The following is a 12,812-nucleotide window of genomic DNA, read 5'->3' as shown; positions in this document are numbered from 1 at the left end:
TTTTTACTTTATAAGACTTTGTATTATTCAAATAACACGTATTTATTTAGCCTTTCACTAAATTTTTTTCAAGGGTCCCTTTTTTTAAAAAAAACATGCATTATCAAACAACCCCAGGTACACCCTAGGCAAAGATCACCTTAGTTGACAGAAAAGGGAACTAACATTTATTGAGCTCCCCTGTGCCAAGTACCACGTTAGATGCGTAACGAGGGCTTAATCATCTCGACAATTCAATGAGGTAAGCCTCATTATCCTCATTTTATAGGTGAGGAAACTAAAGTTCACAGGACTTAAGAAACTTGCCCGCTTTCCCAATTAAGGGAAGGAATGTCAATTTAAACCTAGGTTCTTTAACTCCATAACTCGTACTCTTTCTACTGGGTAACTTTTTACTGTTACCAGAGAAAACTCGGGCTCTGGGTAAAAGAGCATCATTCCATGTGAGTTCTGACATTCCTAAAAAATATGAAGCTTTTATTATCGCTCTTAACATCAAAAACTCATGCCCCAAATTCCTTACCTCCTCTGACTCTGGCAAAAGCTTAAGAAATTCTCGCAATGTCTCTGATCCATAGTGTTCACTCTTTCCTTGATGGATATCTTCCACGATGGACGGAGGAGACCTTGAAAAGACAAGAATCAGATTCCATTTCAGCTGCTGGAGGGCCTGAGAAACACAATCCCGTGGAAATGAAAACAAATCACCTCCACCCTCCTCTCCATCCCGCCTCCCTCCCTGTCGTGCAGGTGGTTTTGTGTCAGTGATCGTAACAGCCCCCCTACCACGGGGAGCTGGGGATCCTGACATACCAGAGGTCCCTTCCACAGAAAACCACCCTCAGGCATCCCAGAGAGGCTGAAAGTGCCAACAGCTATCGGGCATCTTCTTTGGGAGAAGAAAAGCAGTTCGGTCAACCTCCTGGAGCCAGAGCCCTCTCTTTTCCACGTCTGAATTTAACCACTGAATTTAACCACTCTTTGACTCACGTGTCCATCCTCCACTAACGGGGCAACCCCTCAGGTGCATTTATAAATTCCCTGACATGTCAGGCTTGAATAGATGCCTCAAGGCAATTCTCCCTGAACTCCAAGCGACTAGATTATGCTTTTATGGAGGAAAACAGCAGAAAGTTACACACACTTGGTGACTCCTCAAGCCACGCGCCTAAAACAGTGTGAAGGGATGAGACACCTTCCCTCATTAGGGAGCGTTTCAGCTCACACCCAGAGTCTGATGCTGACAGCAGAGGTGTGACCAAAGTTTCAAATGTGTGCGAACATCTTACTTCTTAAACTGCTTAAGAAATATCCCAATGTTCATGCTCCGCTTCGCATCCAAGAGAGTAATCTGGAAAAAAAGATAAGACACATAAGATTGTTAAAGTGTGAACGAGAAGAGTTGGAGGCTGCTGAGCCTGTGCTCCAGAGCCCAGGAGCCACAACTGCCGAGCCCACGCGCCGCAGCTACTGCAGCCCGAGCGCCTGCGCCCCGCAGCGAGAGGAGCCCCGCAGCGAGAGGGGCCCCGCAGCGAGAGGGGCCCCGCAGCGAGAGGGGTCCCGCAGCGAGAGGGGCCCCGCAGCGAGAGGGGCCCCGCAGCGAGACGCCAGCACCCAGCAGAGAGCAGCCCCGCGCTGCGGCCAGGGAGAGCCCGCACAGCAGCGAAAAGACCCAGCGCGGCCTAAACAGATGGAATTATCTCTCTAAAAAGAGTTGGAGAAGAGAAGCAAGACCTATCAAAATACAACATAATGTATTAATATAAGAGAATAATCTTAATGTATTAAAGTAAGAGAATAATTCCAGTATGTAAATATGCAGATTGATACCTAATATAGCTTCAAAATATTATCTCCCCAAGCTTTCTGCGATATTTCCTTAATGGTAACAATCATATATACATATATATATATTTTAGCCAAGCTGCAGGGCTTGGGGACCATGGTTTCTTGACCAGGCATCGAATCTGGGCCCAAAGCAGTGAAAGCATTGAGCTAACCATTGGACTGCCAGGGAATTTCCATATAGATCTATTTTAATATTGCACAATTGTAAATAAACTAATTTGCTAAATTTTGCAATTTCCTCTTAGAACAATACAGCCCACATTTAAAAGCCCCAATTTGGAAATAGATGTCTTAGCATAACAAGAATCATATGAGATTTGAACTCTGAAGATATTGCGGCATGAGCTCCAACCCTGATTTACGGATGTTAGAGGACCAACACTGTTATTTTCAAAAACGTAATAAAATTCTTAATATTTTTCTAAACAAAAATTTTATTTTCATTCAAAGAGACTATATAGATCCAGTAGCCCTTTTAAAGGAGGAGGTAAGAAAGTGTCTTATACTTTTTTCAGAATTTAAAAGGGAATTTATAAGGGAAAACTCCTAGGCTGTATTTTGCCAAGTCTAAGATGCTTTTTTTTTTGGCATGTGAACATTTCTGGCATCCTCGCACCATCCTGCTCCATCCACATGGGACGTGAGTCAACCCTCTCTCCAGCGTGTCCTGCCCATTAGTCACTCAGTAGCTATGGGTTTCAGGGTTATTGGCATGGTACCACAGTGCTTGCGCTCACAATCCTTGCTTATTTTACTTGGTAATGGCCCCAAAGCACAAGAGTGGTTACACTGGCAACTCAGATATGCCAAAGAGAGGCTGTAAAGAGCTTCCTTTAAGTGAAAAGGTGAACGTTCTCAACTTAATAAGGAAAGAAAAAACTCACATGCTAAGGTTGCTAAGATCTATGGTCAGAAAGAATCTTCCATCCAGGAAATGATGAAGAAGGAAAAAGAAATTCCTCCTAGCTTTGCTGTTGCACCTTAAATTGTAGAAGTTACAGCCACAGTGCATAAGTGCTTTGTTATGCTGGAAAAGGTATTAAATTTGTGCCTGATATTTTGAGAGAGACCACATTCACATAACTTTTATTACAGTACATTATTGTTCATGAAATAAAAATTCATATTCTAAGGCAAATCAAGGAAAATGTAAACATAATTTTTTTTCTCTGTTCTTTGACCTCCTCCTTCTCCTTTAGTATATATTGTGTATCTGTCTTACACATCGACCAAAACTCCCCATCTGCAAAAATACCTGCTCACCCATAAAAGGCAATATTCTCTTGGCATCAACGAGATAACTCCTTAGGAGATAACCTTCCTTCTTAATCTTCTAAGGGGCCACCATGACTCATCACTCACTGTTTGCTTTGTATGGGTAGATCTGGATTGTGTAGAATGTACAGCCCTCGGTCTCAAAAACTGATACAACTGTGCTCTTATGTGTAATGAGAGGAGCAGTTCTCAGAGCTTTCTGAGAGGCCGTTCCCGGGTTATAGTCCTCAATTTGGCTCAAATAAAATTTTCTGTCTTTTTTAGATAAATTTTGTTCAGCAACATCATAACCGTTCTATTTTACTATTCCTTATTGTTGTTAAGCTCTTACTGTGCCTAACTGATAACTTAAAATTTATCACAGTTAAGTACAGGAAAAAAACACAGTACAGATCCTCAGCTTATGTCCCGATAAAACCATCATCAGTTGAAAATACTGAACATGCACTTAATACACCTGAACTACTGACATCACACCTTAGCGCAACCTACTTTAAATGTGTTCAGAACCTTCACATGAGCCTACAGTTGAGCAAAATCATCTAACTCAAAGACTATTTTATAATCAGGTGTTGAACACCTCCTGGAACTGACGGAATGCTGTACTGAAAGTGGAAAACACCATCTGTCGGTGTGCTGGCTTCTTCCTCTCGAGATGGCATGGCTGATGGGAGAAGCCACACCACCGCTGCCCAGCATCAGAAGACAGGACTGTACCACAGATGGCCCGTGGGGAAGGGCCAAAACTCAAAAGTCCAAGTACGGCTTCTATGAATGTCTGTTGCTTTCATACCATCGTGAGGTTGAAAAATCTTAGTCAAAAACATCATGGGACCATATACAGAGTTTGGCACTATTCATGGTTTCAGGCATCCACTGGGGGTCTTGGGAAGTATTCCCTGCAGATAAGGGAGAACTACTGTAATAATTGGGGAGGCTTTATCAGACTGAAAATTAGAACCTTTTATAGAAGGGCTTCCCTGGTAGCTCAGATGGTAAAGCGTCTGCCTACAATGTGGGAGACCTGAGTTCGATCCCTGGGTTGGGAAGATCTCCTGGAGAAGGAAATGGCAACCCACTCCAGTATTCTTGCCTGGAAAATCCCATGGACTGAGGATCCTGGTAGGCTACAGTCCATGGGGTCACAAAGAGTCAGACACGACTGATCGACTTTTTTTCACTTTCTTTCTATAGAAGGTAGTAGTAGCAATGTCAGTCACTTAGACGTGTCCAACTCTCTGCGATCCCATGGACTATAGCCCACCAGGCTCCTCTGTTCATGGGATTCTCTAAGCAAGGATATTGGAGTGGGTTGCCATGCCCTCCTCCAGGCAATCTTCCCAACCCAGGGATCGAACCCGTGTCATCTGCATTGCAGGCAGATTCTTTACTGTCTGAGCCATCAGGGAAGCTCCTTTTTAGGGGGTGGGTACTGTTAAACATAGAAGCCATTTCTTTGGAAGTAAATATTCTAGTCAAGGCTATGGTTTTTCCAGTGGTCATGTATGGATGCGAGAGTTGGACTGTGAAGAAAGCTGAGCACCAAAGAATTGATGCTTTTGAACTGTGGTGCTGGAGAAGACTCTTGAGAGCCCCCTGGACTGCAAGGAGATCCAACCAGTCCATCCTAAAGGAGATCAGTCCTGGGTGTTCATTGGAAGGACTGATGCTGAAGCTGAAGCTCCAATACTTTGGCCACCTCATGAGAAGAGCTGACTCACTGGAAAAGACCTTGATGCTGGGAGGGATTGGGGGCAGGAGGAGAAGGGGACGACAGAGGATGAGATGGTTGGATGGCATCACCAACTCAATGGACATGAGTTTGGGTAAACTCCGGGAGTTGATGATGGACAGGGAGGCCTGGCGTGCTGCGATTCATGGGGTTGCAAAGAGTCGGACATGACTGAGCGACTGAACTGAACTGAACTGATTCAGCCAGAATATCTGGAGGAGACAGAACTTTAAAATTCTCCCATTTTCCCCATTTATTTTTTGGAAGAGGGAGACTACCTAAATAGGAATGTTGCTATAATGCTCTTTCTTTCCAAATATATCTGATTCATTGTGAACAGAAAAGAATCAGGTTTCAGATTAAATTCCTGATCTCTGGGCCTACTTCTAAGTTTATAAGAGGCAGCAAGACTGTTAACCAAAGTTAATGAAGTTAATGGGACTTCCTGGCTAAAAGGTTAAATTTTTACAAGAGTATGGTTGCCTGCTTTTGAAGACTAATCTTAAACAATCACATTATTTACTATCTGAGGGGTTTATTTCATCTTAACACAATCACCTGCCAGCCATAAAATAAACTCCCAAGCTAAAAGGACAGGCTCCTTATTGGAATCCTACGCAGGGATTACAGTTCAAGTTCAGTGTGAAGGGAGGGGAGAGGAGACGGGAGAGAAAGGGCGAGAATAAAACCTGTCACCCTTCACATCCTCTAAGAGGAGAGCTTACACCAAAAAGAGGAATCTGGATTTCAGGCAGAAAACGATGTGCTTATTAGAATTCACAACTAAAAAGTCAGAGCATGCACACTGATCTGGCTGTTTATGTATCTGAAGAGCTTTTTCTGCATTCATATCTACCCAGAATGAGGACAAAACAACTTCTATATTTTTTCATTAAACTACTACCTCCTGCTATATCTCTTACCTTGACGGCAGCACCCTCCCCCAGCCCCACCCTCAGCCTCTGCAGCCGTCGACCCTCGGGGACTCTGCATCCTCAGTCTAGACCTATTGCTACTTGCTGCTGGAAAAGCGGTGGAGAAATCCCTGTCATTGTTCCTATTTCACAGATAAGGAAACTGAGGCTTAGGGATGTCATTTTATACCTTCCCAAAGCCACAGGCTCTCTCTGCTTCCTATTCACCTAGTTCTTGTGACGTTCCTTCTGCTGAGGATACAGGAATCCAGAGAAATAGTGAAGGTCCCCACCAGCCTAGTATTCACACTGAGGTCCTTTTCCAGGAATGGCCTGTAGAGAGCCGTCCACAGGGCCTGGCCAAAGCACCGGTGACCCTAGGGCGGTACGCGTGGGACAGAGGACAGCACCCAGGTTCCCACCAGCTGAGATGCCTGCCGGGAGCGGAGCTCTGAGCCAGGGGGCGCGGGGCGGGGGCCACGCCTGGGGCAGCAGCGGTCCCCACAGCCTGAAGTGGAGCTTCAGGGCCTGGTCCATCATTAGAGGGGCTGCTCGGGGGAAACCGGGGCCGGCCAGCACCGAGCACCGTAAAGGGCAAACAGCGCCCGGCCTCCTGCAAAGCGCAGGACAGTGAGGCGGCCGAGAGCCCTGTGGGGACCGCCTCCGCTCTGCCCGGCGCGGGCAGCCTCCTCAGAGGGCGCCACCCGTGAGCCTGCCAAAGCGGTGTCATTACACGGTCCTTTGAAGAGGGTTATCACGACGCGACGCGTGTAAATTAGCTTATCTCACTTCCCCAAAGGCTGGCCGGCAGTGTAGGGCGGGAGGTGCTGCTGTTCTGAGTCACCCCCAGGAGCGCACTCCAGCGGCCCAAGAACGGGGTGACCGACCCGGCCCCTCCCTCCCCACCAGGCCAGTCAATCCTAGCGACTCCTCGGGACACCACAGCCTGCAAGGCCGGTGCCCTGGGCGTGCACAGAGCTCATGACCGTCCCCGCGAAGGGCCTGCCTGCGAGTTCACTACCCCCGGTGCACAGGGGAGCCGAGATGCGAGGGCAGGAGCCAGCTCACCGAGCAGCCAGCAGCTCTAGCAACAGTCTCCTGCAGGCCGCCAGGTCAGGGCTCCGGCCCCTCTGCAGCCCTGAAACGGCAGCGCTGTCTCCGCGCTCAGGGAAGCTGGTGGAACGCCTCCTCCCGCCGCCTTCCTGGTAAAACCTCCAACTGAGCGCTTCTCCTTTCTTCTACCATTCTTACACTCTCATCCACCTGCTCCAAACTCTGCCTCTCATATTCATTACAGGAAGAAGAAACTTTTCTTTTTAATTGTGGTGAAACACACATGTGCTGTGCTGTGTTTAGTCGCTCAGGCGTGTCTGACTCTCTGTGACTCCGTGGACTGCAGCCCGCCAGGCTCCTCTGTCCGTGGGATTCTCCAGGCAAGAAGACTGGAGCGGGTTGCCATGCCCTCCTCCAGGGGATCTTCCCCACCCAGGGATCGAACCCAGGCATCCTGCATGGCAGGAGGATTCTTTACCAGTTGAGCTACCCAGGAAGCCCCAAAACACACATAGCAGTTACCATTCCACCATAAGAGTTAACCATTTTTAAGTGTGCACATCAGCGGTAATAGGTACACTCACACTGTTGTGTAAACATCTCCAGAACTCTTCATCTTGCAGGCTGAGGCTCCGTCCCCATCACACACTGACTTCCCTCCCCACCCCTAGTGGCCACCTCCTACTTGTCTCAGACTTCAGAACCTTCTGGGACTAGGACAGAAGTTGACAAAGAATGACTGATACCTGAATTACTACGTGGGAGAATAACATTACTTTCCCCAAATTCAGAAAAGCCAGTCTTCCCTCCTTCCTCCCTCTCTCTTTCCCATCCTTCCTTTTTCTAATAAGCAATTTTAATTCTTTCTTATGTGGTATGATTAATGAACAGTAATTGTAATATCACTACAGACACCACAGTGAATGACCTCAAGTGTTTCAACGTTTACATTTTTTTTCATGTTTCAGTTTTATGGACATGTAATTGAGAAATAAAATTGTTAGAAATTTAAGGTATACATGGTGATTTTATATATATATATATATATATATACACACACACATTGTATGCTGATATACAGTCCCCTCATCTAGTTAAATAACATCCATCACCTACCATATTTCTCTTTTGCCCATGTGTGTGTGTGTACAGTGAAGAGCTACTCTCTTAGAAAATTTCAATTATAGAATATAGTATTATCAACTAGTCAGCAGGTTCCACATCATGTCCTCAGACCCTACTCATCTTACAGTTTTCTCTGTGAACACCTATTCTGACCCATCATATTGATGTCTTACACAACAGCCCCTTTGCTCCTTTGGCTCAGTTCTGGCAGTTCAGTTTACTTTCTTTGGAGGATACCAGATGGCTAGGACTGTCTTCGCCTTCAGAGCATTTCAGATTCTATAGGGAGACTAATACAGCCCTAATTAGCCAGCTCTGGGGGGCTGAAGAGTAGCGCTAACAGATGGACAGGGGCTTCTCAAACCTGAGACCACTAAACTCGGGAAAGAATACGGAGTCTGAGTTGAATCTCTTTATTACTATCCCCAATAATACTGTGTGTTATTTCTAGTTACTTTATTATAGTTTATTATTGTAGCATCTGTAGCCTCTTCAAGTTAATTTTTAGCTAACAAAGATACACAGACAGTATCTCATAACCTTTTCCCCCTTACTAAATGTTCTAATTTACTATTTTAGATGTTGCTCTTCCTAAATTTAGCGATTCTCAAATCCAGTTCTTCCCTGTCTCCCAGTAACTTCTTCCTTCAGAGTATAATGGAACTTATTTGTAATGCTTTATAAGCTCTTTAAAGCCAGAGCCAACCGCATAATGGCAGGTCATTTCTGTAGGAGGTTATCACATTTCAAGGGGACATACTCAGATTCGTGGTATGTCTGAGTCTCCAGAATTATGAGCTGTGTGGCAGCAGATTGGAAAGCCACACATCCAGGCTCAGGATGGGCCTCCTTGGCTGTACATGCTCCACATGCATGCTTCAGCTTGCAGAGTTTCCACCCTGGACTCCACTGACTACTGAGGGAATCAGAAGATGTATCACTGGTCTGTGTTAGACTACCATTCTGCTGGGCTGTAACTTCTCTAGAAGAAAATCTAATGAGGGAATAAAATAGCATGTACTGTATTCTTTTGCCAAAAAAAAAAAAAAGTATATGTAATACTTCTTACTTTGAGTCATGTTGGAGATAGCATGAAAAATGGAAATGAATTCTGGACCCTCTGTGATGTGACAATATTACCTAAGTGAAGTCTTCCCTTAAATCCATCTACCTTCACTACTTATCCTGAGTACTGAAGAGCTGAAGAGTTAGATCACCTTATAATACAGTTACGGTGATTTAATTTTTCTTTCTAGTCGGCTGTCTCTCAGATTAGGACCTACATGTGTTAGAAGATTTCTGCACACCCACCATTCACAGCAGCATTATTCACAAAAGCCAAAAGGTGGAAGCGACCCAAGTGTCCATCAAAGATGACGAGATAAACAAAATGTGATAAATATATGCCTGCATGCTCAGTCACTTCAGTCGTGTCCGACTCTTTGTGACGCTCTGGACTGTAGTCCACCGGGCTCCTCTGTCCATGGGATTCTCCAGGCAAGAATACTGGAGTGGGTTGCCATTTCCTCCTCCAGGGGGTCTTCCTGACCCAGAGATCAAAACTGAGTCTCCTACAACTCCTGCCTTCGCAGGCAGAATCTTTTACCACTGAGCCACCTGGGAAACCCTGTGATATATACGTGCAATGGAATATTAGCCTGAAAATTCTGGCACATGTTACAACATGGATGAACCTTGAAAACATTGCGTTAAGTGAAACAGTCCGGTCACAAAAAGACAAATACTGTGTGAGGTACCTAGGGTAGTTAGATTCATAGAGACGGAAAGGGGAAGGGTGGCTGCCAGGGGCTGGGAGAGAGGACAGTGGGAACAGGTTTAATTTTGCAAGATGCAAGGACTTCTGTGGATGGATGCTGATGGTGGCCATTCAACAATGTGAATGCTTCCATGCTACTCAACTATACACTTAAAAACTGTTCAGAGAGCCTTCCCTCATGGTCCAATGGCTAAGACTGTGTGCTTCCAATGCAGGGGGCCCAGGTTCAATCTTTGGTCAGGAAAGTAGATCCCACATGCTGCAACTAAGACCTGGCCCAGCCAAATAAGTAAACAGCTTTAAAAATTGTTAAGAGGGTGAATGTTATGCTATGTACATATCACCACAATTTATAATTATTCACTTTCAGGTTTTTTGTGTTTTTTTATTAAGTTAAAGGAAAAAAAAAAGAAAAGTAAAGATGTACCTAGAGTAAAGGGAGGTGACGAGAAAGACTCTTTTGCCTGAATTTTAGATCTGGCCTAAGAAGTAGGCATTTCTGCTTCTGCCTTAGTTGGGAAAAGATGTTACAAGCCCCTCCTGTTCCTTCCATCAGTGGGTCTTCATCCCTCTTGAAGTCACAAACATACAGCAGCAAGTTCCCTACAGCCTCTTGAATATCTGGCCGGCGGCCTCCCTGGGGGCCTGATCCGCCAGACCCCCTTCTGTCTTCGATGGGCTTTCCTGAAACACGCGCTCTGACTCCGGGCCCCCATCCACTCTCTCCTTCAAAGTGCTGGAAGGCCAGAAAGCAGAGCCGGGGAACAACTGTGAGGATGACCTATTGTCCAGCAGGAGCCTCTGCTGGAAGTGAGGTCACAGGCCAGGGTACTGAAGAAATGCTCTCCTGCTCCTTCTGATGCTGGAACGATGCACTCAGAAACAAAAGGTCTTTGCGTAAAGCAAAGAGCAGGGAAAGCCAGGTTCAGCACGGAGGACGCTGAGCATGTCCTGAAGACCTCCTCTCACATGTCTCACGGCTCACTCCTAGGGTTCTCCACATTTTATAAGAGATAGACTCTTGGCTGTTTGAACAGGGGACCATACAGCCAGTTTCAAGAGTCCCCAAACAGAGAAAAGAGGTCAATACTGCCAGCTCAAGAATTCAGCAATGTGGAGAGCTACTACTTCATTTCAGAGCCCTGCCCAATCTCTTATCTAGTCAGCTCTATCTCTAACCTATTTTCCTTGCTCCTTTCCAACAGGTTAAAAGATAATGCATTTCTATTGCCCTTATTTTGGGGGGGGGGTGTCAATGTTCTTTTACCTCTTGGTTTCCTAATTACTTCTTCTAGCAAGTAGAGTTGTTTTAATTTATCTCCATGTTTCTAAACAAAGAGTACTTACAAATGTCATTTTGCCTCAGTTTCTATAAGATACGGTGACCTGTTTCTCTGAGGTCATGCTTTCACTTAACTTCTCAGAACTTCCTAGCTTTATATTTTTCTCAAAGTAAGTTTGTGTTCACTGGAAACATGCTTCCTAGAAAGTCTATCTAAAAATAGCATTATGCTTTGGCTGTCAGAAATCTCTGTTCCACAATAGCCAAGATTTAATTAGGAGGTCAGAGGAATACAGACCACCTCAAAACACTTGTGGAAAGAAAACTGGAGGGAAAAACAAAGATAAACGTCTAAGGATGTACATTACTTAATGATGTTATTTAATAAAAGGCATTTTGTCTCAGAGAGCTCCAGTTAATGTCAAATAACTGAGTTCAGAAGCTCAGTCTTGTTTCATCGGAGACTAATAAGACCGGACTTCAGCGGAGCTCTTCCCCCCGGGGTGCGGGGGGTGGGCGTGGGACACGCAGATGTGCTGGAGGCAGGGCTGGGCTGGGCTGGGAGGCAAGCAGCGAGGCCCCAGACAGCATGTTCTCCGCATGAGGTCATGGTCCTCTGGGACGTCTGGGAGGATACGGCTCGCAGGCCTCTTACACTTTCTTGCTACTTAGCTCAGGCTCATCATATAGCCCCCCCCCCCCCCCCCCCCCCCATTTTCAGAGCATGTTCACTTGGGTTATGTCATTTCTCAGTGATTCCAGCAGGTTTTGGAACGGAGGCACACACCCAAACACAAAAGCGCGCAGCATGAGGAGAACCGCCCCTCCGTGGGTCACTCTTACCTCTTCTCTGGCCTCCCTGGAGGACGAATTTAAAGACCCTCCCCTCCTGGAAGGGGAAGCCTTGGTGGCATCTTCCTGCTGCCCAAACAGCTCTTCGACCGTCTTGGTGTCGATCTGGTAGTGATGCTGCTGGCTGGCTGCCAAGGTCCAGATGTTGGTTTTGCCCCGAACTTGCTCTTCTGGAATGGTTTTCCAATAAAAGCTTCTCATCCGCTTTTTCTTACCAAGCTGGCTGTAGCCGTTCAGGTGAGAGTTTGGGGGTAGTCCCGGAGGAGGCGGGGGCACCGGAGGCGCCCCCGGAAGTGGAGGGGGCGGGGGCGGGGAGGGAGGAAAGCCCTCCCCCGAGTACGGACCGAGCGGCGGGGGCGGGGGCGGCGGGGGCGCGGGCGGTGCCTGCCCTGTCACGAAGCCGGCCGCCATGGCGGTGTTCCCATTGCCTTTATCGCTGACCAAGGAGACACAATTCATAACATGCATAGCACCGTCGCCTTCTAAGGACGGAATTTCTTGACCTCGGGGAAGCAGACACAGCCATCAAACTTGTGCCATGCTTCTCCATCTGCTAGCAGGCCGCCAGAGAAAAGGCAACGGGGTCGTGTGTCCTCTTCCAAACCTGCAAAGATAAAACAACTTTCAATTCAGTTCAGAACACTACCACATGGCCACTCCCTTCCGAGGCCGCTGCCTGTCCTCCCAGAGTAGCTGGGTGTTAAAATCAATGAGGGGCCGCAGGTCCAGAGGAGCACGGAAGGGACTAACAGTTTTCTAAATGTGAACCAAATTTTACTACCTGGAAATGCTGCCAAAGCAGCAATGGTAAACCCAACCTGGACCTTCCATTGACCAATAAAACATATTTACCGAGAACCTGTGATAGGTTCAGCTCACTTTCTGAATAAGCTACTTGTTCACTAACGGGCTCGTTTCCTTGGGGCCGTGGATCTCCCATCCCTGGGCAGATTA

General features: G+C 46.5%; 1 protein-coding gene across 3 annotated transcripts in view; it reads right to left on the bottom strand.

The window, feature by feature from the left end:
- The window catches only part of FHDC1 (FH2 domain containing 1), a 40,968-nt gene that overhangs the window by 22,665 nt on the left and 5,491 nt on the right, over positions 1–12,812 (bottom strand). For all 3 annotated transcript variants that reach the window (XM_061142524.1, XM_061142523.1, XM_061142525.1), the window contains exons 2-4: positions 11,850–12,462; positions 1,290–1,351; positions 524–626 (exon numbers count right to left, since the gene is read on the bottom strand). In XM_061142524.1, the coding sequence (XP_060998507.1) occupies positions 524–626; positions 1,290–1,351; positions 11,850–12,326 (642 nt within the window). In that variant the 5' untranslated portion in view covers positions 12,327–12,462. The remainder of the gene's footprint in view (positions 1–523; positions 627–1,289; positions 1,352–11,849; positions 12,463–12,812) is intronic.

The sequence above is a fragment of the Dama dama genome, chromosome 5 (genome assembly GCF_033118175.1).
Source record: "Dama dama isolate Ldn47 chromosome 5, ASM3311817v1, whole genome shotgun sequence".
NCBI lineage: Eukaryota > Metazoa > Chordata > Mammalia > Artiodactyla > Cervidae > Dama > Dama dama.
The sequence above is the reverse complement of the archived record's forward strand: the minus strand, read 5'-3'. Positions and strand labels throughout refer to the sequence as shown.